General features: G+C 45.1%; 1 protein-coding gene across 2 annotated transcripts in view; it reads left to right on the top strand.

The window, feature by feature from the left end:
- WHRN (whirlin) overlaps nucleotides 1–26,700 on the top strand; it is an 86,818-nt gene that overhangs the window by 35,610 nt on the left and 24,508 nt on the right. For both annotated transcript variants that reach the window (XM_060757331.2, XM_060757332.2), the window contains exons 3-7: nucleotides 14,365–14,490; nucleotides 17,363–17,565; nucleotides 18,838–18,874; nucleotides 25,593–25,805; nucleotides 25,937–26,149. In XM_060757331.2, the coding sequence (XP_060613314.2) occupies nucleotides 14,365–14,490; nucleotides 17,363–17,565; nucleotides 18,838–18,874; nucleotides 25,593–25,805; nucleotides 25,937–26,149 (792 nt within the window). The remainder of the gene's footprint in view (nucleotides 1–14,364; nucleotides 14,491–17,362; nucleotides 17,566–18,837; nucleotides 18,875–25,592; nucleotides 25,806–25,936; nucleotides 26,150–26,700) is intronic.

The following is a 26,700-nucleotide window of genomic DNA, read 5'->3' as shown; positions in this document are numbered from 1 at the left end:
TCTAGGCCCAATACTTAGGGATCTTGGGAACTGAATGTCTGGAAAACCTGCTTAAAGAATCTTGGCCTCTCTCTTCCACTTCCATGAGTCTACTTAAAGTTTGTCATGTTGGGCAAGTTTCCTCCAGATGCATAGTTGGTGGGGTTCAGTGTGCTCCCTGGCTACAGGATGAATTACAATCACCTTCAGTTGGTCATGGGGGTTCTGTGTGCCAAGTTAGGTCCAAGTCCATCATCGTTGGGGTGCATAGTGCTCTTTGATTGCAGGTGAACTATAAATCCCAGTACCAGAGGTTTAGCACAGCTGGTAAATCATCATCAATTATAAGATCTATCAACCAAAAGGTTGCAAGTTCAAAACCTCAGGTTAGCGTGAGCTTCCAGCTGTCAGCCTAGCTCATTGTTTACCTAAGGAATTCGAAAACAGCTTTAGCTGTGATTAGAGAAATTAGGTACCACTCAAAGCGGGGGAGGTGTTTTACAATACCATAAAGAAAGAAGGTCAGAAAATGCTGGGAAGGAGGAAGTCCTGATGGCTCTTCATCATAGAGGATAGAGCAACAACACCCCCTGGACTCGAGCCCAACCTTCCATGGCACCAAAAACAGCTGAAACAAACCACCCCCTGTTCTGTCTATCTGTATATTGTCTATACAAAGCGGCATTGAATGTTTGCCGTGTATATGTACTGTGATCCACCCTTTGGGGTGAGAAGGGTGGAATATAAATAAAGTGTTGTTGTTGTTGTTGTTGTTGTTGTTGTTACCTACAACTCCCAAACGTCAAGACCAATTTCTCCCAAAACCCACCAGTATTCAAATTTTGGCATATCAGTTATGCATGCCAAATTGGAGATCCATCATTGTTTACATTCGCCGTGCTCTCTGGATGTAGGTGAACTATAATTCCTATAAATTCAGTTGAATTTCCCCAAATCCTTTTGTTGGTCATTGGGGTTCTATGTGCTAAGTTAGGTCCACAGCCATTGTTGGTGGTGTCCAGAGTGCTCTTTGATTGCAGGTGAACTATAAATCCCAGTACCTACAATGGTTATAAATCAAGCTTAATTCCCTCCAAACCTCTTGAGTATTTTTCTTTGGTCATGAGAGTTCTGTGTGCCAAATGTGGTCCAGGTCCATTGTCAGTGGGGGGGGGGGGGTCACAGTGCTTGGACTTGATGCAGGGTGAACTACAACTTCCGCCATGTGGAGTCAATCCCCTAAATTTCTCCTGAATGTTTAGTTGCTGATTAGTTATGCTCTGTTTGTTGTGAAGACGGAGTTGGAAAGAGTAGGAAAGGGTTGTGGGCAGGATCATGCAAATTCCACACCAATAGAGAAAGTCAGAAACACTGGGATGTCTGTGGTGGAGGAAACAAGTAAAATCTAGGAGGAAATTGTCCTCGAATTAAAGCATTCTTGGGTAGTGGATAGTATGGTGTTTGGGGAGGACATTGGCAGAGGTTGGGCTACATTTTCACGGCACTCGCTATAACCCAAAATGTCATTGGAGGGAGGACTTTTGGTGGAAGTGGGAGTCTATACAGATAGAAGTGGGCACCCCACCCACATACATACCTACACATTTTCATTTTTATTATAGATGGCTATAGAATATATAGATATATATCTTATCTTATAAGTCATATGTTTGTAACCCCACCCACACACATACCTACACATTTTCATTTTTATTATAGATGGCTATAGAATATATAGATATATATCTTATCTTATAAGTCATATATTTGTAACTCAGTGACTGCCTGTATATATAAATGTCAGTAATATTTCTTTCCACCGCATTCAACTGCCGCATCTGAAGAAGCTGTTGAGCTTTTCAGATCTGCCTTGGGAACAGACCTATTTGCCTGACTCATGCCTTACAATAAAGCAAGCGAGACTCGGAGGAAAATGTAGAAAATGTCACGCTTATGGCCTTCCCAGGAAAAGGCTGGTTTTAAAATATACACAGATGTACGGCCGTGCATGCAGCAGACCAGACCGAAGCTTTGAGATTGAATTCTGGGGTGCGAAAACAATGTATGATGAATCTTGAGCTAGGCAAAAACTTGGTACATGAAACTCAGAGCACTTGAAAGCAATACCGTGATAATATAAGACTTCGTGTCTATTATCTCATCAAGAAAGTTTACAAAATGCAGGACCTCACTCAATGAAGCCACAACCCTACATTTGCAAGATCTGAGCTTTTGGTGATAGAGTGAATCAGAGGCCGCTCATTGTCACTCAATCTCAACTCAACTGCAAATTAACATCAACAAAGCCAAAACTTCTAGATAGACTTCCATGGTTGAGATCCCCTTCATTAGACCCACCTACAGTACAGTCAGTGAATCAATTGTTTGAATGGTACTTCAAGAATCCATTGGATTGATTGGTTCGATGTGCCGTACACCAAAGCAGGAACACCTCTGACCTTAAACACCACACCAGCTTGGTAAAATCAGCAAGCAATTTATTGAAGATTATATGAAAGAAAAGCAGTAAAAATAGCAAAAACAGTAAATATCCAATATGATATAGAGTCCATCAGCTTCAGAGGATACCAGATTCTTTAGTAGTACATAAAAATCCATCAAATTAGGCACTTGGATCCATGGAACAAGACAGCAGGAAAATCTCATAGACAAATCTTGAGCTAGGCAAAAACTTGGTACATGAAACTCAGAGCACTTGAAAGCAAGACCGTGATAGCATAATAACGTTGACCCAACTAAGGCAACTCTCTCCCATTAATCATTATAAAGCTTTTCCCCCTTTGCCCCAAAACTGAAAGGAAAGCATTTTTCTGATCTTCCCACCAGATAACGGGTTGTTATCTCTCTTCTGCTGTAGTTGAACTAATCATTTCAACCTCTGAAGACTTCGTCTCTGCTTTCTGTCCAGGCTTTCGTTATCAGTTAGGAAGGAAATAGAGAAGGAAGAAAAACCAAAAGGGAAAGGAAGGAAGAACGAAAGGGTGGAAGGGAAGGGAAGATGGAAGGAGAAAGAAGGAGTAAGGGGAGGAGGGGGGGAGGAGGGAAAGAAAGAGGGAAGAAAGGATGAAAGGGTGGAAAGGCAAGGATGGAAGGAAGGAAGGGAAGGAGGAAAGAAAAAGATAATGAAGAAAGGGAGGAAGGGTGGATGGATGGATGGGAGGGAGGGAGGGAGGGAGGGAAGGAGGAAGTAAAGGGAGAAGGAAGGAAGGAAGGATGAAAGGGTGGAAGAGAGTGGAGAGAAGGAGAAAGAAGGAGGGAGAAGGAAGGAAAGACAAAAGGGAGGGAAGGAAGGAGAGCAAGGGAAGAAAAGAGGGAAAAAGGGGAGGGTGGAAGGAAGGATGGAGGGAGAAAGAGAAAGGGAAGGAAAGAAGGGAAAGGCGAAAGGAAAGAGAGAAGGAAAGACAAAAGGGAAAGAAGGAAGGACGAAAGGGTGGAAGGGAAGGGAGGGAGGGGAGGAAGGAAGGAAGGAAGGAAGGAAGGAAGAGAAGAGAAGGAGGAAGGAAAGAGAGAAGGAAGGAAGGATGAAAGGGTGGAAGGGAATGGAGAGAGGGAGAAAGAAGGAGGGAAGGGAGAAGGAAGGAAAGATGAAAGGGAGAGAAGGAAGGAGAAAAGTGGAAGAAAGAAAGGGTGGAAGGGAAGGAAGGACAGAGGGAGAAAGAGGGAGATAAGGAAAGAAGGGAGAGAGGGAAGGAGGAAGGAAAGAGAGAAGGAAGGAAAGACAAAAGGGGGAAAAGGAAGGACAAAAGGGTAGGAAGTAAAGAAGAGAAGGAGGAGGGAAAGAGAGAAGGAAGGAAGAATGAAAGGGTGGAAGGGAATGGAGAGAAGGAGAAAAGAGGGGAGAAGGAAGGAAAGACAAAAGGAAGGGAAAGAAGGAGAAAGAGGGAAGGAAGGGAAAGAAGGAGAAAGAGGGAAGAAAGAGGGAAAGAAGGAGAAAGAGGGAAGAAAGAGGGAAAGGGTGGAAGGGAAGGAAGGATGGAGGGAGAAAGAGGAAGGTAAGGAAAGAAGGGAGAGAGGGAAGGAGGAAGGAAAGAAAGAAGGAATGATAAGATGTTGAGAGAGATGAGGGCCAGAGAAAAGCCCCTCTAGACCATCTTGGTTGACCTCCTGTGAACACTTGTCTATGTCCTTTTTAAACACTGCTGGTGTTTAGAACCAAACACAGTATCTCAGATTAGATCTCACCAAAATGTAGAATCATAGAGTTGGAAGAAATCACAACATCCATCCAGTGCAATCCCATTCTGCCACCCGAGAACACACAAGTACACCCAACAGATGGCCATCCAGCCTTCAAAGAAGGAGACTTTGAAGCTGTTGAACAGCTCTTACCAACATTAAAGCAATCGAATACGCAAAACTCAAGCTAGCTTTGCAAGGCATTCTCAGCTATTGCTTCCTTTACAAAATGATGGAAAGTACCCCTTTCGTTGGCATCCAGAATAGAAGGAAAACCACAGGAGGCCTGTGAAAACGCTTAAGTGATGCTCTCAGCATGTAGTTAACACCGAGATGATTTGTATTTGCCTAGTGACAAAGTCACCTTTTTGGGGGGGAAAAGTAGTGATCAAAAGGCTCTAACAAGTGCATGACTCAGCAAGAGAACTGGAACATGTTTGCAAAAGATTAGTGTCGACTCCCCTGCTGTTGTTCTTGAGAGTTGGGAGCAATGCAGCACTCCCGGCATGATAGATATCTCATTATTCTATAATGAAGATCGAACATGTTGTTTCCTGCTTTGGATTGATATTTCTTCCGCTCTCTTCTTTCTAACGCAATTTTCACCACCCCAGCTTTTTTCTTTTAGCATATTATATGGTGATGGTTATGAAAGCATGTTGCTGGATTGGAATGGCCACCACTGCTTAGCAAGATCACTTCAAATGATAGGAGTTGCAAACTGAAAATTTTGGAAGGACTGCTTGCCCCGCATCCCTTTCCTATGCACATATATATGTATTTATTTATTTAAAACTTTTGTATCCCGATCTTCTCTACCTCAGTAGATTCAATGCTAACAATCTATATATATAAGAACCTTAAGGTCGTAATTAGGCGGTCAAAAACGAAGAAACCACCGGACGAAATCTCACCAAATTTGGCCTGCTCATACCTCTTCCCCCAAGGTATGACCAACAACCCTCAAAACACCAATGCATAACAACACAAACGCACAATACCCGAAAAACACAGAGCATGTGCAGAGGCCTCGGGAGGAAAACGATGGAAGGACTACATTTCCCAGCTTCCCCCATGCCCAAATCTCCCTCCGCATGCGCACTGCCATCTGCCTGCCTCCCTCTACACAAGCCCAGCCTGAGAAAGTCCACCAGACTTATGTAAGCACTCACGCTTGGGAAGGGCATGGGAGCTGCGGGGGCCGCCGAGGGCAACTAAAACGACACGAAACGGGAGGGAGAGAAAGAGGGAAAGAAGGAAGGAAGGAGAGAAAGAAGGAAAGAAAGAAATATAGAGGGGAAAAGAGGGAGAGAAAGAGGGAAAGGAGGGAAGGAAAGAAAGGAAGGAAGAGAAGGAAGGAAAGAGAGGAGGAGGGAAAGAAGGAGAGAAGGAAAGAAAGAAAGGTAGAGAAGGAAGGAGAGAAGGAAATAAAAAGTGAAAGAAGGAAGGAAGGAGAGAAGGAATGAAAGAGGGAAGGAAGGAAGGAAGGAAGGAAGGAAGGAAGGAAGGAGACAAGGAAGGATGAAACAGCAAAGGAAGCGAGAAAAGAAATAAGTAGAGAAGGAAGAAGGAAGAAGAGAAAGAAAAAGAGGGAAAGAAGGAAAGAGGGAGGGAAGGAAGGAGAGAGAGAAAGGAGGAGAAAGAGGGAGGGAAGGTTTGCCACAGCAACGCGTGGCGGGTACAGCTAGTACAATCTAAAACATCATACATCAATAATAAATTAAAATACATATAGACTAAAATACATAAAAACCAGTTTCGTCAAGATAAAATCATGTCCAACTCAGTCTGCATATGTGCTCGATAACTTTTGTCAATTGCCAGTCTCCGCCATCATTCTGGGAATGCCTCGTTCCATCGTCAGGATTTCACTAGCTTCCTGAAGGTCAGGAGGGAGCGGGCAGATCTGATCTCAATCGAGAGAGAGTTCCATAGTCGGGGGGCCACCACAGAAAAGGCCCTGTCTCTCGTTCCCACCAGATGCAATTGCGAGGGTGGTGGGACTGAGAGTAGGGCCCCTCCAGGAGATCTTAACAGCCTTGATGGTTCATAGGGGAGAATACATTTGGATAGGTAAACTGGGCTGGAACCATACAGGGTTTTGTAGGTTAAAACCAGCACTGTGAGTTGTGCTCAGAAGCTATTGGCAGCCAGTGGTGCTGGCGCAACAGAGGAGTTGTGCACTCCCTGTACCCCTCTCTTGTTAGTAGCCTGACTGCCCAGCGTTGGACCCAAATACCTGGGAGTTACCCTGGACCATGCTCTGACTTACAAGAAGCAGAGCTTGAATATCAAGCAAAAAGTGAGTGCTAGAAATGATATCATACGAAAGCTGAGTGGCACAACCTGGGGATGCAGAGCCAATCTTAAGAAATGAGGTTACAAAGAGGAATCCACGACATGTGAGTGCGGAGAAGAGCAAACCACAGACCACCTACTACAATGCAGCCTGAGCCCTGCCACATACACAATGTAGAACCTTCATACAGCAACAGCAGAGGCACTCCAATTGGCCAGCTTATGGTCAAAGGACATTTAGTATAATGTTGTAGAGCTAAAATTTAGGGGTCTTTGCCAGGAGGCAGAGACCAATTAGACTCATCAAAGAGTTCTTTTTCCCTGGCGAGACAGAGAAGCATCCCATATTTTTCCCTGATTTCCCAATGAAAAGTCTCACCAGTTGAATAAAAGCCATCGAGGTTTAATGCGATTCAGCTGAAACGGATGAAAAGCTGCAATAATTCGCCAAAGCTAAGCATGAGGGGAGTACATCAATACAGTCATATTTATAGCAAATTCAAAGTTGCAGAGTTCAAACTCCCCACCCAGGCTTCCCTGTTGTTCCCTGCTATGATTGGGCAATGGGCAAACAGTTGGGAGGCAGCCCTCCCGCCCCCGGTGCCTCTGGACCAATCAGGAAGCTCCAGTGATCTGTAGGACCCAATGGGGAGACCTCTGCCACCTGGTGGCAATAGCCAATCAGGAGAGATGGAGGCGGGATGAGGGAACACAAAGGAATCTGGGAAAGGAGTAAACAAAGGAAATGCCATGTAGCCTGAGACAAAGAGCTCAAGCAGGGCTGCTTTGAGTGTTGTGAATCAACATGTGTCCTGATCCTTCCTGGCTGTGAGACAGGAGAACAATGATGGCAGCCTGAGGTTAATGCTAAGTAAACAAAAGCAGAGGGGAAGATTTCCCCTTATTTTACAGAAACTTTTGTCAAACCATTCTTTACTCTAGTGGGCCATCTTCCGATGCTAGAGGTAAGAATCTCCTTCTTTTATCCATGCAAGTGTGTCTTTGGCGGGAGGTTTCAGTAATTGCTAATGGCTTTTGTTTCTGAAGGCCAGGGGGTTCCCTTACATATTTCTTTGGAGGGAGAAGCGGCAAAGGGTCAGGAATACAAGAAAACATAAAAATCATATAGAAATTATACACAGGGAAATCATATGCAGCTATCTTCCCATCCAGGACCCCAGAGAGAGATTAATAATACCAATTATAAAAAGCAGACAATATCAGGACACAGCATGAATTCATAAGTTGTCTTGAAGAAAGTTCATGGGTAGAGAGCGAGTCCTTGAAGAGAGTGAAGTAGCAGAATTCAAAAAGCCACCAAAGGGAGTCTATGGAGTTCCACTGGGCCAAGACGCAAAGCCCTGCAGCGCTGGGATGGAAGCCGGTTCCATGGTCCTTGGAAAACTATAGCTCTCTCTCTCGAGAGAGAGAGAGAGGCAGAGACCCCAAGGTCTAGCTATTCCCAAAGTTTCATGGGGTCCTCATTGTTATTAAGGCCTTGGCAAATTGACCAAGACTTAACCCCTATTGTGCAGTCTGGTACCTTTGTCCTTTGCAGAACTATAAGTCACCATCCCTTGTTGGGAGGGGGGCATGCTCGACGTCAATAATGCCAAGTTTTTAACTTTGTTTGTGTTTAAAATACACTATAATTGTACCCTCAACTCACTTCTTACATGATAAATAAATAAATAGTTGACTTTTAATTTAAATAAATAAATAGTTGACTTTTAATTAAGTTGTCATGAATGTCTGAGAGTTTAGTCCAGTAGAATGTCAGGAGAACTGTTTTGAATTATATCAGTGTAATAAAAAGCAAATTTCCCCATGTGATCCTGTGCCCAGCCGCATGATGACTTGCTGGGAAAAGAAACACAGAGCATGCTTATCAAATATGCAAGAAAACCTGCCTTCCCTGTTTTTTCCCCCCCAGTAAATGGGACAGTTGGATTTCGTGAAGGCACAGGTTCCCAGAGGCAGCTCTATCAGTGCTGCAATCCAAGGTCAGAATCGTTGACAAGCGTGTTCCCGGCGGTGCTCGATTCTTCCTGCCTAAAACAATAGCCGTTGCCTAGTTTCACGGGTCCTCCAAGTCGAGAGTGCTTAGAGTCTCACGAAGCAGGTGCTTAATGGAAGTGCTGGTTATTAAAAAGGGAGGCATGCATCGCTCTTTGAGCTATCACAAACGAAGGAGGCATTGATCCGCTGCTGTCGGCTCCATTTCCCCATCATTTGGGATTCTTTGCAGCCTATGCTTCATGCAGCATGCGCCTTAGGTTCTTCTGTTGCTTCCCTGTGTGACTGGGACTTTGTTGATGATCAGGAAGAGAACTGCAAACATACATCCATCCATCAATCTATTTAAATATATCTATATTCTAGGGTAAAAGTAAAGTTTCCCCCCTGACATTGTTCACACACATACAGGTTGGATGGGCATGAGTGGCACAAGGTGGCCTCTCTGTCAAGTGATAGAGAATTGTTGGAAAGATGAAACAGCAAAGGCATAATAGAGATGTCTGAGAGCCAATGTGGTTTGAGGCCACTTGGTCATGTTGTGGTGCCTGAGCCACAAACGAAGGCAAAGGCAATTCTCCTCTAAACAAATGCCCAAGAAAACCAATGAACATGTCCAAGAGTTCTACCAAGAGCCACCAGATTGCACATCACCCAAGTGAAGGCTTTCCTACGGGGACAATTTCATCCTAGATTGTATGTGTTTCCTCCACCACAGACATCCCAGTGTTTCTAACTCTCTCCATTGGTGAGGAATTTGCATGACCCCACCTACTGCCTCTCCCTTAATACTTTCCTATTCCACAGCAGACAGAGGAACTGATCAGCACCTGAACATACTAGAGAGATTTGGGGAGAATTCACCATGATTTCTAGGAGTTGTAGGTACCGGGATCTATAGTTCATCTTCAATCTATAAACTGCACTCTGAACTCTATCAATGATGGACCTGGAACTAACTTGGCACACAGACCCTGCCCCCCATGACCAACAAAACATACTGGAGGTCTTTGGAGGGATTTAGAGGAGTTGTAGTTCACCTACATCCAGAGTGCACTATGAACCCAAACAATGATGGATCTGGAGCAAACTTGGCATGCATACCCAATATGTCCAAATTTGAATACTAGAGGGTTTTGAGGGGAATTGGCCTGGACATTTTGGACTTGTAGGTTCTGGGATGTATAGTTCACCTGCAATCTAAGAGCGCTTTGAACTCCACCAAAGAGGGAACTGGACCAAACTTGGCACACAGAGCTCCCATGACCAGCAAAAAATACTGGAGGTCTTTGAGGGAAAATCACCTTTATTTGGGGGAGTTGTAGTTCACCTACATTCAGAGTGCACTATGAACCCAAACAATGATGGATCTGGAGCAAACTTGGCATTCATACCCAATATGCCCAAATTTGAATACTAGAGGGTTTTGAGGGGAATTGGCCTGGGCATTTTGGAGTTGTAGGTTCTGGGATGTATAGTTCACCTGCAATCTAAGAGCGCTTTGAACTCCACCAAAGAGGGAATTGGACCAAACTTGGCACACAGAGCTCCCATGACCAGCAAAAAATACTGGAGGTCTTTGGGGAAAATCACCTTGATTTGGGGGAATTGTAGTTCACCTACATTCAGAGAGCACTGTCAACCCAAACACTGATGGATCTCTGGGTTGTTGTTGGTTTTTTCGGGCTATATGGCCATGGTCTACAGGCATTCTCTCCTGACGTTTCGCCTGCATCTATGGCAAGCATCCTCAGAGGTAGTGATCCTCACTACCTCTGAGGATGCTTGCCATAGATGCAGGTGAAACTTCAGGAGAGAATGCCTCTAAACCATGGCCATATAGCCCGAAAAAACCTACAACAACCCAGTGATTCCAGCCATGAAAGCCTTCAACAATACACTGATGGATCTCAACTGAAGTTGCCACACATATGTGACATGCTGAACTTTGATTACTGGAGGGGTTTGGGGCGGGGGACTGACCTTCCTTTCTGGGAGTTGTAGTTCACCCACGACTAGAAAAATTGACCTCCACCAAAGATGGACCTGAACCAAACTTGGCACACAGAACCCCCATGAGTAAATCAACCTACTCGAGGGGTTTTGTGGGTAGTGACTCACCATAGTGGGAGTTGTAGTTTACCCTACAGCTAGAGACCACACTGAATTCCACTGATGATGCATCTAGAGCAAACTTACCTAACAGAACAAGCAAAGTACTGATGGAGATTCTCGACGTTAACCTGGCATGACGTGAGTTGTCCTTCACCCACAACCTTATGCATTTTGGACAATTAAAAAATGACTTTTTCAAATAACCTGGGCAACGATAATAATAATAATAATAATTATTATTATTATTATTATTATTTATGCAAAATATGGGGCTTGTAGTATACAGACTTTCTGTTGGAAAGTACGCTTTCATCAGATCAGAAATAGCAAAGAAGTGGAACTTTTTGGTAAAAGAGAGCATCTTTTTTTGCAGTCAATCCTTCCCCCTCTTATTATACTTCTTTCCTTCTGTAGCTCCGCTGCATCTATGTCGTGGCTGCTAAACTCTTGCAATTAATATGGGATTAATGCACTTCTTCCTCCAGTTTGGCAATTAAAGGTGTCTGTCTCCGTGAGCCGAGTCTCACGGAAAGCCTTCATAATTTCCCCATCCATTTTACCCAGATAATTGCTCCCCAGCCGAGAAAGAAATAAGCGGACTCCTTTTTTGGTTTCCTGATTCCTTTCGACTGCTTGTCTCACAGCCTTCAACTGTGTTTTGTCAATATGCTGTAATATCTTAACAGAGGAGGGGGAATGTTTTTCCCCTTCCTGGGCCTGCTGAATTTTAATCGAAATCTGATCTGTCTTGGGTTTTCTCTCGGGGGGTTTCAGGGATATCAGCACGCCAGCAAAATGCAATTGCAATGTTTTCCTATCTCTCTCGACTGGGGATTGGAATACCTTCATTTCTGACAGTTGGAAAGTCTTCCGTGTCTGTTTATTCTGGAGGTAGAGGCATTTGTTACCGATACTTTAATTACTTTGTCAAGATAAATAAGGAGGAAGGAGGACATGGTTTTTGTCACCATTCAGACCTCATTTCATTTTTTTTTCGAGTGTACATATAAACCAAAACTCAGTTTGTCCTTAAAAGTTGCATTTTCAAAATGTTGCAAAGGGATTCTCCAATAGGAAGAAATGGAGGAAGAATGCATTATTAAACAGTTTTGCACAAAATGTATTATTATTATTATTATTATTATTATTATTATTATTATTATTATTGGGTTGTTGTAGGTTTTTTCGGGCTATATGGCCATGCTCTAGAGGCATTCTCTCCTGACGTTTCGCCTGCATCTATGGCAAGCATCCTCAGAGGTGGTGAGGCCTGATGGAACTAGGAAAAAGGGTTTATATATCTGTGGAATGACCAGGATGGGACAAAGGACTCTTGTCTGCTGGAGCTAGGTGTGAATGTCTCAACTGACCACCTTGATTAGCATTTGATGGCCTAGCAGTGCCTGGGGCAATCTTTTGTTGAGAGGTGATTAGATGTCCTTGTTTGTTTCCTCTCTGTTGTTGTGCTGTTGTAATTTTAGAGTTTTTAAATACTGGTAGCCAGATTTTGTTCATTTTCATGGTTTCCTCCTTTCTGTTGAAATTGAAGTGAAAGATAGACTTATTAGATGTTCTGAGAGAATTCATGCAAAGTCTTTGAAGCCCAGGTGCGTTCGGCATGACTTCATGGCTTCTTGGTCAGACTTGGACTTAAATTAAGTGGTGTTTACTTGGTGCCCCTCAGAGTAGACAACGTTGCCATAAGGATGGCTATCCTGTCTTGGCTCTCAAGTTCATTATTTACGTTTCCTGTTTCTGGCTATGATCCTTAAAGGGTTTGCCTTGGAGAAAAATTCCTGCTTTCATACTTATGGATTTATGCTTGAGATTTTGGCTTCGTTGACTTCATGTATTTGGACATTTTTGGATTGCAGCTATTTTGTATTTCCTACTCTGCTGCATTTTTGAGAAATGCCCTTTTTCCCTTTTGTACATGTTTTTCTTGATAAACGTTTGTAGATACTACTACTGGACTCCAACATGGTGCTGCGTGGAAAGGTGCCTCAAGGCTAGAGAGCAACACGTGGTTTTTAGACCTGTTCCTGGAGTTATTTGGGGCGCTGATTCAGAAAATTGCAGAGAATAGACTGCAACAGCTCTAGTTTCTTAGATATCGTTATCATGGGTGAACAGATGAAGAGTAACATATGCCATATGTTCACTATCTCAAAAACTAGAACTGATGGGGGAAACTAGTGTCATTTTTTGGAAGCAGTAGGTCCAATATATCCAGAAACAAGTCTAACATTTGAGATGCCAAAATATGCATTGGCCAGTGTAGTAGTAGTAAAAGAGCCACAGTGGCACAACGGGTTAAGCTGCTGAACTAGCTGACATTAAGTTTGGCAGTTCAAATCCACAGGGCAGGGTGAGCTCCTTCTGTTAGCCCCTGCTTCTGCCAACCTAGAATTTAAAAAACATGCAAATGTAAATAGATTAATAGGTACCGTCTTGGCGGGAATTTAATATAGTGTTTTTGTTGTTGTTCCACTATAATAATAATAATAATAATAATAATAATAATAATTTAATATTATTTTTAATTATTATTATTTCTTTCATATATTTCTACCCCGCCCTTCTCCCCACAAAAGGGGACTCAGGGCAACCTACAACACTTTATTAGTAGTCTGCCCTATCTCCTCGAGGGGACTCAGGGCAGATTCCAGCCTATATACCAGTGTTTCTCAACCTGGGGGTCGGGACTCCTGACTGGGTCATGAGGGGGTGTCAAAGGGGTCGCCAAAGACCACCAGAAAACACAGTATTTTCTGTTGGTCATTGGGATTCTGTGTGGGAAGTTTGACCCAATTCTATTGTTGGTCGAGTTCAGAATGCTCTTTGATTGTAGGTGAACTATAAATCTCAACAACTACAACTCCCAAATGTCAAGGTCTATTTTCCCCAGACTCCACCAGTGTTCACATTTGGGCATATTGAGTATTTATGCCAAGTTTGGTCCAGATCCATCATTGCATGAATCCACAGCACTCCTCTGGATATAGGTGAACTACAACTCCCAAACTCAAGGTCAATGCCCGCCAAACCTCTAGTGTTTTCTAATAGTCATGGGAGTTCTTTGTGCCAAGTTTGGTTTAAATCCATTGCTGGTGGAGTTTAGAATGCTCTTTGATTATAGGTGAACTATAAATCCCAGCAACGACAACTCCCAAATTACAAAATCAATCCTCCCCCAGCCCCACTAGCTTTCACATTTGGGCACATTGCGTATTTGTGCTCAATATAGTCCAGTGAATGAAAATACATCCTGCATATCGGATATTTACATTACGATTTATAACAGTAGTAAAATGACAGGTTTCAAGTAGCAACGAAAACAATATTATGGTTGGGGGTCACCACAACATATGGAACTGCATTAAGTGGTCACGGCATTAGCAAGGTTGAGAACCACTGCTATATACAAACACAGGCAAAGATTCAATGCCTTGAAACAATGAAACACAAATACGCAGGCAAAGGCAAAGGCTTCCCCTTTCATCTCCAGTTCTGGAGGTGGTGCTCATCTCCATTTCCAAGCCAAAGAGTCTGTGTTGTCCATAGACACCTCCTAGGTCATGTGGCTGGCATGACTACATGGGGCACCGTTTACCTTCCTGCCGAGGTGGTACCTATTAATCTATTCACATAATTATTAGCAGCCATAGCAGCCAAAGTGGTGTTAAGCTGTGTTAATTCTCTAGTGTGGATGCAGAGATCCACAGAGATTCAAACATTATCCTTTCTTTCTTGATCTAGGTCAACCTGGTGTTGGATGAAGGGCGATCGCTGGGACTCATGATCAGAGGAGGAGCAGAATACGCTCTTGGGATTTACATCACTGGTGTGGACAAGGGCTCCGAAGCAGAAAGTACTGGACTTAAGGTGAGTCTGATGATGGTTAGACTACTGTAAGGAGCTCTATATGGGGCAGCCCTTGAAGATTACGTGGAAGGATATCCCTCCTGCAATGACAAGTCTGGATGGTAATCTGTTGAGAGGGCTTGGATCATGTCTTCCTGCCTCAGAACCGTGTTGGCCTGGAGTCTCTTCCAACTCTAGGGTTCTATGTCTCTATAAGTCTCTTTTCTGAATCTTAAGAACACGAACGTGGATTCCATGCCTCTTTCTCACCTCTCACTGCCCATCCCTCTCTTCTGTTTCTCTTAGTCTACAAAATATGTTGTAAAGAGAGAGAGAAATGGGAAGGACAAAGAGGAGTCGAGGGAGAGCTCATCTTCTGACCCAGAGACTATTTTGTGCAGCTGTTTTGATCCGTGTCTCTCTGACCTCTAGACTGCTTCACACCACCTGAAAGAAAATTGCTTCTGTCCCTCCTTCTGTCCACTCTTTTTGTAAGATGTCAGCTGCATTTCAGGCTGGCGACAGTCTATTAGACTCAAGGGGAAGACATGAATTGACAACGATGAAGTCAGCCATGCTGTGAACAAGCTCCCTTACACCTTTGATAGGCTTTTACGCTCTCCATTATCCCTCCATCTGTTCTCGTCGCATAAAGACACAGATATTTCAACAGGGTCCTATCCCATCCCTCTGGTGCTTTCCTCCCCTCTTCCACCTGCTGCCTCAAGGTGATTTGCCATCTTTGCTATGCTTGGTCAAATTGGCATTATAGCTTCTGCACATTTGATGCCGTTTTCATGCTCTTTTCGGGCACCCTCTCCCTCCAGGCTTTGACAAAATCTATTTTTTCACATCCAGCAAGAGAAAGGGTATTAGAATTTTTACATATTGCACAAAGAGCATTGGACATATTATTTATTTACTAGCTGACCCCTGCCACACATTGCTGTGGCCCACATGGGGGTTCTGTGTGGGGGGTTTGGCCCAATTCTATCGTTGGAGGGATTGGTGGCACAGTGGGTTAAAGCACTGAGCTGCTGAGCTTGTTGATCGAAAGGTTGCAGGTTCAATTCCGGGGAGCGGCGTGAGTTTCCGCTGTCAGCCCTAGCTTCTGCCAGCCTAGCAGTTCGAAAACATTCAAATGTGAGTAGATCAATAGGTATCGCTCCGGCGAGAAGGTAACAGCGCTCCATGCAGTCATACTGGCCACATGACCTTGGAGGTGTCTACGGACAACACTGGCTCTTCGGCTTAAAAATGGAGATGAGCACCACACCCCAGAGTCAGACATGACTGGATTTAATGTCAGGGGACTACTTTTACCTTTTTTTTTAAACTATAAATCCCAGCAACTACAACTCCCGAATGTCAAGATTCTATTTTCCCCAAACTCCACCAGTGTTCACATTTGGGCATATTGAGTATTCTTGCAGAGTTTGGTCCAGATCCATCATTGTTTGAGTGCACAGTGCTCTCTGGATGTAGGTGAACAACAACTCCAAAACCAAAGGACACTGCCCACCAAACCCTTCCAGTATTTTTTGTTGGTTCGTGGGAGAACTGTGTGCCAAGTTTGGTTTGCGTCCCCAGCTGATGGCATTTGCAGGAGACGAGATGGAACTGTCCCCTGGCCCCCTCTCTCTTCACTCTGGCCCAGAACAGCAGTTGGTGCTGTGAGGAGGGGTCCCCAGCTGATGACATTTGCAAGAGACAAGGTGGAACTGTCCCCTGGACCTCTCTCTCTTCACTCTGGTCCAGAGCAGTAGTTGGTGCTGGGGGGAGGGGTCCCCAGCTGATGGCATTTGCAGGAGACGAGATAGAACTGTCCCCTGGACCCTTTTCTCTTTACTCATACAGTGAGAAACACTGGGATGTATGTTGGAGGAAACACATAAATCTAGGAGGAAATAGTCCCCATATGGAAACCTTCACTTGGGTGGTGGGCAGAATGGTGTTTGTGGAGGCAGGACTCCTGGACATGTTCATGGTGCTCACTATAAGCTGTCATGTCATTGAAAGGAGCTGCCCTATCTGACTCCTTTCATTCTGCATGGCAGGGAGGTTGGACTGGATGACCTCCTCCAACTGTACCATCCTATGATTCATTCTTCATTTGGAGATGGACCTCTTGGGTGATCTTCCCACCCCTTCAGGCATATAGCTTTGTATCCTGCATGAAAGGAGAACTCTGACCCTACCTTGGGGCTTGGAAGGGTCATTAGAAACCAAGGCAGCTCTACACTGCCTCGCTAGAGAGTGCATTATTAATCACCAGAAGGCATTTTGTGACATTGCACACTTTGTAAGGTCACCCTGAAGCAGGAGGCTGCGAGCCAACACAGTTTGGCCAAATCTAACAAACGCACGAACCCTCCCAGCCCACTTTTAGACTCCTCTTATATACCAAAACGACAGTGATGGAATACCTATCAGGCGCCTTGTTAAAACTCCATCTAGCAGCCTTGTTTTTGTTGGGGATGGGAATTGTGCTCGCTTGGGTGAAAGTGATTAACGATTCACAGTGTGATAACCTTTTTTTTATGGAACTCTGTCCTAGCGTATATACACAGCGTTGCCCGGGTTAAAAGATGTTATTGATGGTGATGATTGTTGTGCTGATGATGGTGAACTAGATGGACTCAAGGTCTGACTCAGTTACGTTTCTGTTAAATTCAGCTATTCATCACCATGAGGACTTGAATCATTCCTTTGTAAGAAGTTACGTATGGGTCTCATAGGACATTAAGGAAGAGGTGGAGTTTGGGACTCCAACCCTCAGGTTGTCCAATGGTCAAGAATTCTGGGAGGCAAAGTCAGAGGACCAAAGGTTGGGCAACACTGCACTGAAGCTTCCATCCTCTCTTCCACTCATTCCTCCTTTCTCACCGCACAGGTTGGAGACCAGATTTTGGAGGTGAATGGCCGAAGCTTCCTCAGTATCCCCCACGACGAAGCAGTGAAGCTCCTTAAGTCCTCTCGCCACCTCATCATGACCATCAAAGACGTTGGGAGGTTGCCTCATGCTCGAACCACCGTTGACGAGACCAAATGGATCGCCAGCTCACAGATCGGAGAGACTGTGGTCAACCCAGCAGGGTTTGTATCTGTTGTCCTTCACTGCCATCAAGTTGACTTTGGCTTATGGTGATCCCCAAGAAGGAAAGACCTCCAAGTCATCAAGAGCTGTATTCAGGTCTTCCTTGATAGAGTCTATCCATCTGACGTGTGACCTTCTACTTTCCCTCTACCTTCTTTCTTACCAAGCAGTATTGCCCTTCTCGTGCTATAGCCAAAGTAGTCTTCTTGACTTCTAGGAATAAGTTCAGTCTTGATATGCTTTATGACCCATTTGTTTGTTTTTAAGGAGTCTACAGTATCCATAGACCTCTTCTCCAGCACTACAGTTTAGTTAGCACTACTATCCAACTTTCACAACCATACATAGAAATGTGAAGGATGATGGCATGGACAACCCTAGCTTTATTTATTTACAGTATTTATATTCCTCCCTTCTCACCTCAAAGGGGACTTAGGGCAGAGCACGATGCACACATACACGGCAAACATTCAGTACCGTTTTAGATATACAAGACAGACAGACAGATAGAGGTATTTTGGCATTTTCCAACTTTGGCACCTGGAGGTTATGCTCGATTCCAGCCACAGGTGGATGCTGTGGCTTCATCCACTATGACAACAAGTCATTTTGACCATATTTCCTTCGTGTTCTTTGATTGCTGGCATTTTATGGTGTCATAAAATACCTCCCGATTTTAAGCGGTACCTAATTTCTCTACTAATAGCTCAGGTGCTAAGGTGGACAGTAAGCTAGGCTTAACAGTTGGGTGTTCAATCCGACTTGGACTTCAAACTTGCCACTTTCCAGTCGGCAGTAATCTATTGCTGCTGGCAATTAACCAGCTGTGTTATAGCTCGGCCCTAGCTTTAGTGTTCAATATAAACTGCTTCACCCTAGCCCCGGAGCCCCCGGTGCCGCAATGGATTAAACCCCTGTTCCGGCAGGACTGAAGATGGTGGATATGTTTTTCCTTCTCTGACAACCATTATGACTGTGTCACGTTCCCCATTCAGAGAAGTCTTCAGTCTGAGTTCTATGGGGCAGTCCCAAGTGGCCTAGAGCCATTGAATCAATTGCAAAACCTAATGAATCAATACATTTCTTCCAACTCTTTTTCATGGGTAACAATTCAGTGCTGTTTTATTTTCAGTAATACAGATTTTGAAATAATTGACACTGCAGATAGGCAGTTCATTGCAATATTAAATGTTTTGAAGACCCAAAAGCTAAGCAAGCTCTTTGGTTTCCCATCTTCAGCTTGGTGTTAATGATGGCTATCTTCGCTCTAGGGCCTCTGGAGATCCCACGGCAGAAGGAACAGCAAAGGTAAGGACATTTCGCGCATGGGAGTAAGTCCAAGGAACAGTTTTGTGGGTGTTGTTCTTTGGTGGATTCAGACACATTGAGAAGTACAAGAGCAAGGTTTATTTTTGTCATGATCATGATGAGATGGACCAGCCATACCAAACACGCAGGTCTTGGTACTTTCAAGAGGCCAAGTTAGATCCAGGACCATTGTTGGTGGGGTCCAGAGTGCTCTCTGATTGCAGGTGAACTATAAATCCCAGTGCCTATAAATCAAGGTGAATTCTCCCCAAACCTCTCTTAGGTTATGGGGGTTCTGTGTGCCAAATGTGGTCTAGGTCCATTGTCAGTGGAGGTCACAGTGCTCTGACTTGATGCAGGTTGAACTACAACTTCCATCACTCCCTCCCCACCAAACTCCTCTAAGTATGTTTAGTTGCTAATTAGTTCTGCTCTTCCTGTTGTGCAGACAGATTTGAAAAAAGTAGAAAATTGTTAAGGGAGAGGCAATGAGCGGGATCATGCAAATTCCACAACAATGGAGGGACTAAGAAACACTGGGGTGTCTGTGGTGGAGGAAACACGTAAAATCTAGGTGGAATTTATCCCCAAATGAAAACATTATTTGGGTCGTGGGCAGTGTGGTGTTTGAGGAGGACATTGGCAGGGGTTGGGAGACATGTTCATAATGCTCATTATAACCTGAAATATCATGGAAGGGTGGGTTTTTGGTGGCTCCTTGGCACTGTGGGTTCTGATATCGAGCTCTTTTGGGGGGTCTTCCCAGCGGGGGAGATCCCTGAGGACCGCGAAGTGGGTCCTTGGCCTTGGTGAGCAGCCAGCAAATGCCAATCCAAAAAGACGCAAAAGTGTTAAAAATCAATCTCACCAGGCTGAAGAGGTATCAGAGACCGAGGCGTTTATTCTGCGATTCAGCTGAAAAGGATGCGTTACAGGGATAATTCCACCATAAGCATAACCTTACAGTGATTTTTTGGCATATTTATACAGACAGAACAAAGGAAAAACAGTTTGAAACTTCCGCCCACCTTCCTTCAGCTGGCTTTGCCCTGATTGGCTGGCCCTGGAACAGCTGGGAGGAGGCTTGGCTGCATGTCCCGCCTCTCAACCAACCAGCGGGCGCTGCTGCCTCCAGGGGGCCAATCGGAGCCTCCCTAGCGCCTCCGAAGATGGTCCAATCAGCAGCCAGGAGGCGGGACATGGCTAGACAGCTCAGAGGGGGCGGAATGCCCGGGAGGCATCCTGCCAGCTGATTTCCGAGCCTTTGTGTCTGTCAAGGGGTGGCAGACAGGAGAAACAAAGGATTTCCTGATTTCTTGATTGCAGATGTGTATAGACATGAAAAGGGGCTATTGGTGGCATTTGGATCTCAAAACTCTGTGGACAGGGGGACCCTTAATCACAAAGGAGCTTGCACAAATACCATGATTGAGTTAATCAATCTCTTTTCCAGGTTTCGGTTGACTTATCTCTGGGTCATTGTCTGAACTCTGAAAATGAGCCCCCAGATAAGTATCAACCCCGGCCCATGCAAAATGTCAATATGAATGAGTTTTTTCTGAGGAAATTGGATTTCCCCCAACTGTAACCTCAGGTCACATTCCATCTTAGTGGGGCAAAGTTCAGAGGGACAAAAGTAGGGAAAAGGACAGGGGTACATTCCATAGACTTCATCTTATACATATTATATACATTCTTCATATATTTCATCCGAGGTTTGAGTCCAAAAGTGTGGCTGAAAACAGTCCGGGATGTGGAGCAGAAAGTCAATAGGAGAGGGCAAGCAAGAGAGTTCAAAAGGGGGGCTTCCAGGTTGCGATCTGTGAAGCAGTGTCCTTTGGGAAACTACATTCCCCTGATCAGGGGCCAGGGTCCAGTGCACAAGCCAGAGAATTCACAGAGAGGAAACAGGAACCCAGTTATGTGTGCTGGGTCAGGAAGCGGCAGAATCCATCGTCCGGCCCTTGGCGAACTACAAATACTTGGGGGGGGGGGGGATGCTCCGCATCAGTTCCACAGTTTGTGGAAGTGGGAGCCTGTCTGTGGAAGTGGGCACCTCAGCCACATACACACATACATAATTTGGGTTTTTTATATTATGAATATAGATAAATAGATGGATATAGGTATGCTTGGTTGTTTTCATTCATGAGGAGGAAAACCCTCAAATGCACATCTTCTCCACACACCTTACCTCTTCTCACCTTGTACGAAGACTAGTGATTTGCGTTCAGTTCTGTTGCACTCACAAAAGGGTCCATGGAACCCTACATTTCCGTTCTTATCTCCAGAGGTTGTCAGGAGCAGAAGCATTGACCTGGCCCTCGATACATTTGGTTTCCTTATTCCTTCTCTGTCTGGAGACATCACATCCTTGTCATCTGGTGCTGGTGGAGCCGCGGCTCACACCCCGCTTCCCTAATAGCAAGACATTTGGGCACCACCGCCCGTTCCATGCATTGCTGAGTTTTGTCCTTTTTATATGCAAATCAGCTCTTAACTTGAGCAGGTGGTTCTGGGTGATAAATAGATTTGCGAGTGGCGTCCTTCTTTGCCGAGTTGTGTTTTTCCACTCTTTACCGTTTCCTGGCGCTGCATCTGTTATTCCCTCCCCCCAGAGCAAATCATCTCCATATACATGGCGTGCATTCCTCAGTGCATTGAAGGCAGGAGGAGAAGCATCCAAACAAACAAACAAAAGCAGTCACGTTTGGAACAGGGAGGTTTATTTATTTATCGTGTCAGAAGCTAATTGAGAATAGAGTTATAATGCATAAGAAACCACAAACAAAGATAAAAAAAATGGCATTATGCTAAATTTCCTTTGACCAGAAGCTGGCCACTTGGAGTGCCTCTGGTGTTGCTGTGAAAAGGTCCTCCATTGTGCATGTGTCAGAGTTCAGGTTGCATTGTAGTAGGTGGTCTGTGGTTTACTCTTCTCACTTGCATGTCGTGGATTCCAGTTTCTATCCCCATTTCTTAAGATTGGCTCTGCACCTCGTGGTGCCAGAGCACAGTCTGTTCAGTGCCTTCCAGGTCGCCCAGTCTTCTTTGTGCCCAGGAAGGAATCTCTCATCCAGTATCAGCCATTCATTAAGTTTCTGACTGGCACAACCTGGGGATCACAACCAGGCACAGTGAAGACATCTGCCCTTGTGCTATGCTACTCTGCTGCTGAGTATGCATGCCCAGTGTGGAACACATCTCACCACACTAAAACAGTAGATGTGGCTCTTAATGAGACATGCCGCATTATCACAGGGTGTCTGAACCCTACACCACTGGAGAAATTACACTGCTAAGCCGGTATTGCACCACCTGACATCCACCGGGAAGAAGCAGCCAATAGTGAAAGGACCTAGGCAGAGACATCTCCAGCTTATCCCCTGTTTGGGTATCAGCCAGCACGTCAACGACTTAAATCTAGAAATAGTTTTCTAAGATCTACAGAGACACTCGCTGGAACACCTCAGCAAGCGAGAGTCCAAAAGTGTCAGGCTCAAACCCAGAACCTCAACCATTGGCTGATATGAAATAAGAGACTCTCCTGGGCACACAGAGGACTGGGCGACTTGGAAGGTGCTGAACAGACTGCGCTCTGGCACCACGAGATGCAGAGCCAACCTCAAGAAATGGGGCCACAAAGTGGAATCCACGACATGCGAGTGTGGAGAAGAGCAAACCACTGACCACCTGCTGCAATGCAACCTGAGCCCTGCCACATGCACAATGGAGGACCTTCTTGCGGCAACACCAGAGGCACTCCAAGTGGCCAGATACTGGCCAAAGGACGTTTGATCAACTACCAAGCTTGCAAATTTTGTGTTTTGTCTGTTTGTTTTGTTCTGTTAGAAATGCAATACAATTGACTGGTTGCCCTGACACGACAAATAAATTAAGTTTCTGGGTTTGAACCTGTCACTTTAGGACTTTCGCTTGCTGAGGTGTTCCAGCGAGTGTCTCTGTAGATCTTAGAAAACTATTTCTAGATTTAAGTCGTTGACATGCTGGCTGATACCCAAACATGCTGGCTGATACCCAAACATTTGGTATCAGCCAATGGTTGAGGTTCTGGGTTTGAACCTGCCACTTTTGGACTCTCGCTTGCTGAGGTTTTCCAGCGAGTGTCTCTGTAGATCTTAGAAAACTATTTCTAGATTTAAATCGTTGACGTGCTGGCTGATACCCAAACAAGGGATGAGCTGGAGATATCTCTGCCTTGGTCCTTTCACTATTGGCTGCTAATTCCCGGCGGATGTCAGGTGGTGCAATACCAGCTAAGTAGTGTAATTTCTCCAGTGGTGAAGGGTGTAGAGTACCTGTCACTTTTGGACTCTCGCTTGCTGAGGTGTTCCAGCGAGTGTCTCTGTAGATCTTAGAAAACTGCTTCCTGATTTAAGTAATTGACGTGCTGGCTGATACCCAAACAGGTCATCTTCAGATATCGAGATGCTCATCTGTTCTTAAGGTGAAAAGCACACGTCTACATTTTAGATGGATTAGGAATCAGCTGGTTTTCCCTGTAATAGGCAGTAAGAGCACCTATTCAAGCAGTGCTTCTTGTAAGTCAGAGCATGGTCCAGAGTAACTCCCAGGTTTTTTTGGTGTTTCGTACTGCTCCAGTGGGATTCCTTACCAGGTCATTCTCAGTTCAAGATGTCTGTTCTTCATATGAAAAGCACATGTCTGTGTTTGAGATGGATTTGGAATCAGCTGGTTTTCCCTGTAATAGGCAATAAGAGCACCCAAAGCTTTGGAGAGCTTCTTTTCAGCCATTTCAAAGCTCCCTGCTTAAGTGGTGATGGCATGATCGTCAGCATAGATGAAACTCTCTGTCCCTTCTGGGAGTGGTGGATCATTTGTATAAATGTTAAACATAGATGGAGCAAGCATGCTCCCCTGAGACAGGCCCTAACTAAGATAGACCCATTGAATCAATTGTACTGTTGGCTCTCCTACATGTTGACTCTCCATTCAATAATTGATTGCTGTGTTTACTTGTATTGTGATTTACACAGCATTTGGGCCTTTGTATCTATGTGGAGAAGCCGCAAGTCAGGAAAAGGGAATAATTGTGTGATTGGGTTTCATTTCCTGCCAGAATACCAAAAGCCTTTGTCAGCATCGATTAAGCTCTCTGTCCCTTCTGGCAGTGGCTGATCATTTGTGTAAATGTCAACATGGATGGAGCAAGCATGCTCCTCTGAGGCAGGCCATTCTTCTGTTCTTGCCATTTGCTTCTCGAGCCCTGGAACTGAACAAAAAAGCTCCTGTTTTGTAGCAGATTTCCTATGAAGCAGGTGAGATTATAATCCTTTGTGAAATGAGATCAGCTGAGACAGTGGCGCATGAGCTGCAGATGTTCGGAGTCCCCATGCCACCCCAAAGACTCTTGGATGGCTGCCGCCCCAGATGGAAGGACAACTCAAATTCGCTTATGACTAAAACTAAACAGAATAGTATTTGGACCTGATGTGGCATCACTTTGGCATGGTAACATGCCACCCTCTTGGCTGACAGGTGTGGCCTTCATATATATTTTATTTTTATTTATTGAGTTTGAGCGAGGATGGACCATGGATGATGGGACTTGCAGTACTTGAACTCACTACCTTAGAGCACTGTGACCCACACCAGTGATGGATCAGGACCAAACTTGGCACACAGAGGCCCAATGGCCCACTTTAAAACCTGGTGCAGTTCAGGGCAGGATGGGCCACTAAAGACAGGATTTGCAGTCCCTTCACCTGATTCACTTCCCACAGAACATTGTAGCCCCTACAAATCACAGGCCGGGCCCAAACTTAGCACACAAAGTCCTCATGGCCCACTCTACATCCTGATGCAGTTCTAAGGGGGATGGACCATGGATGATGGGACTTGCAGTATCTTTACTCACTTACTGAAACCACTGTGACCCTCATCCAATGACCAATCAAGACCAAATTGGCACACAGAGCCCCCATGACCCACTCTACATCCTGCTGCAGTTTGGAGGAGGGTTGACCATGGATGATGGGACTTGCAGTACCTTTACTCATTTACTGAAACCACTGTGACCCTCATCCAATGACCGATAAAGACCAAACTTGGCACACAGGGCCCCCATGACCCTATCTACATCCTGTTTCAGTTTGAAGGAGGGTGGATCATGGATGATGGGACTTGCAGCACCTTCACTCACTTACTGAAACCACTGCCACCCTCATCCAATGACCAATCAAAACCAAATTGGCACACAGAGCCCCCATGACCCACTCTACACCCTGCTGCAGTTTGAAGGAGGGTTGACCATGGATGATGGGACTTGCAGTACCTTTACTCGCTTACTGAAACCACTGCGACCCTCATCCAATGACCAATCAAGACCAAACTTGGCACACAGAGCCCCCATGACCCACTCTACATCCTGCTGCAGTTTGGAGGAGGGTTGACCATGGATGATGGGACTTGCAGTACCTTCACTCACTTACTGAAACCACTGCCACCCTCATCCAATGACCGATAAAGACCAAACTTGGTATACAGAACCCCCATTACCCACTTTCTCTAATAACCTGGGCAGCGCCGGGTCCCCAAGCTAGTACAGTAATAAAAAGCAAAAACATCACAATACATTTAAAAACCATAAAATCAATGAATAATAAAAATTATAGAAACTATGTCTCCTTGCTCAAGATTTCTCACATTGCTATTCTCCTCTTCCTCCTCCTTCCAGCCATCTTTCTACAGAGGTTTGGCAGGATCCCAAGTAACCCTCAGCAGCCTGGTGAACCAAAGCCGAGTAATGCTGGAGGAACAAGCGCGGCATCTCCTGAATGAGCCCGAAAGAGCCACCATGGGCTATTACTTGGATGAATACAAAGAGAACAACATCCCCGTGGATGCCCTCGTCATGGCTCTCTTTGAACTACTGAACACTCATGCCAAGGTGAGAGGAAAGAGGACTCCACGTGGGATGCAAAGAGCAAACTTCAGGAGAAGAGGTTCCACCTGGTAGGGGGAGAGGATATGCGGCAGGTCCCTCTTTCAACTCTCCGCCTTTCTTCCCTTGCTATGCAGTTCTCGCTTTTGTCTGAAGTGAGAGGTGTGATCTCGCCTCAGGATCTCGACCGATTCGACAACCTGGTTCTGAAGAGAGAGATTGAATTCATGAAGGCCCGCCAGCCCTCCGGAACGGGGACAGGGACGGACTCCTTCTCCATGATGTCTTATGGCGATACGGTCTCTTCCACCGGGAGCCACTTCACTTCCACTACTGTTAGTTCGGCACGGGTAGGTACTTGTTATGGATGGCGTGTTTATACATAGGATGCTAAGAAAGACCGCAGGTAGCCTGTCAGCAAGATGCAGAAAGGCAAGTCTGTGTGCATGTTTGGGTTGATTGAATTGGCGAGGTCCAATTAATATACAATAATAATAATAATAATAATAATAATAATAATAATAATACTTTATTTATATTCCGCCCTTCTCACCCCAATGGGGACTCAGGGTGGATCACAAGTACACATACACAGCAAACATGCAATGCCGTTTGTATAGACAGTACACAGACAGACAGCATAGAAGGAGGTGTTGTTTCGATGGGAGCGGGACGCAGGGAGCAGGACCGGAGCGGGACGCAGGGAGCGCACAACACCCTTGCTGTCCCAGCTCCACTGGCTGCCGATCAGCTACCGGGCCCAATTCAAGGTGCTGGTGCTAACCTACAAAGCCCTAAACGGTTCCGGCCCAAAATACCTTGAGTACCGCATCTCGGCCTACGAGCCCACGAGGACCTTGAGATCATCCGGGGAGGCCCTGCTCTCGGTCCCGCCTGCCTC

This window comes from Anolis sagrei, chromosome 11 (genome assembly GCF_037176765.1).
Source record: "Anolis sagrei isolate rAnoSag1 chromosome 11, rAnoSag1.mat, whole genome shotgun sequence".
Taxonomy (NCBI): Eukaryota; Metazoa; Chordata; class Lepidosauria; order Squamata; family Dactyloidae; genus Anolis; species Anolis sagrei.
The sequence above is the reverse complement of the archived record's forward strand: the minus strand, read 5'-3'. Positions and strand labels throughout refer to the sequence as shown.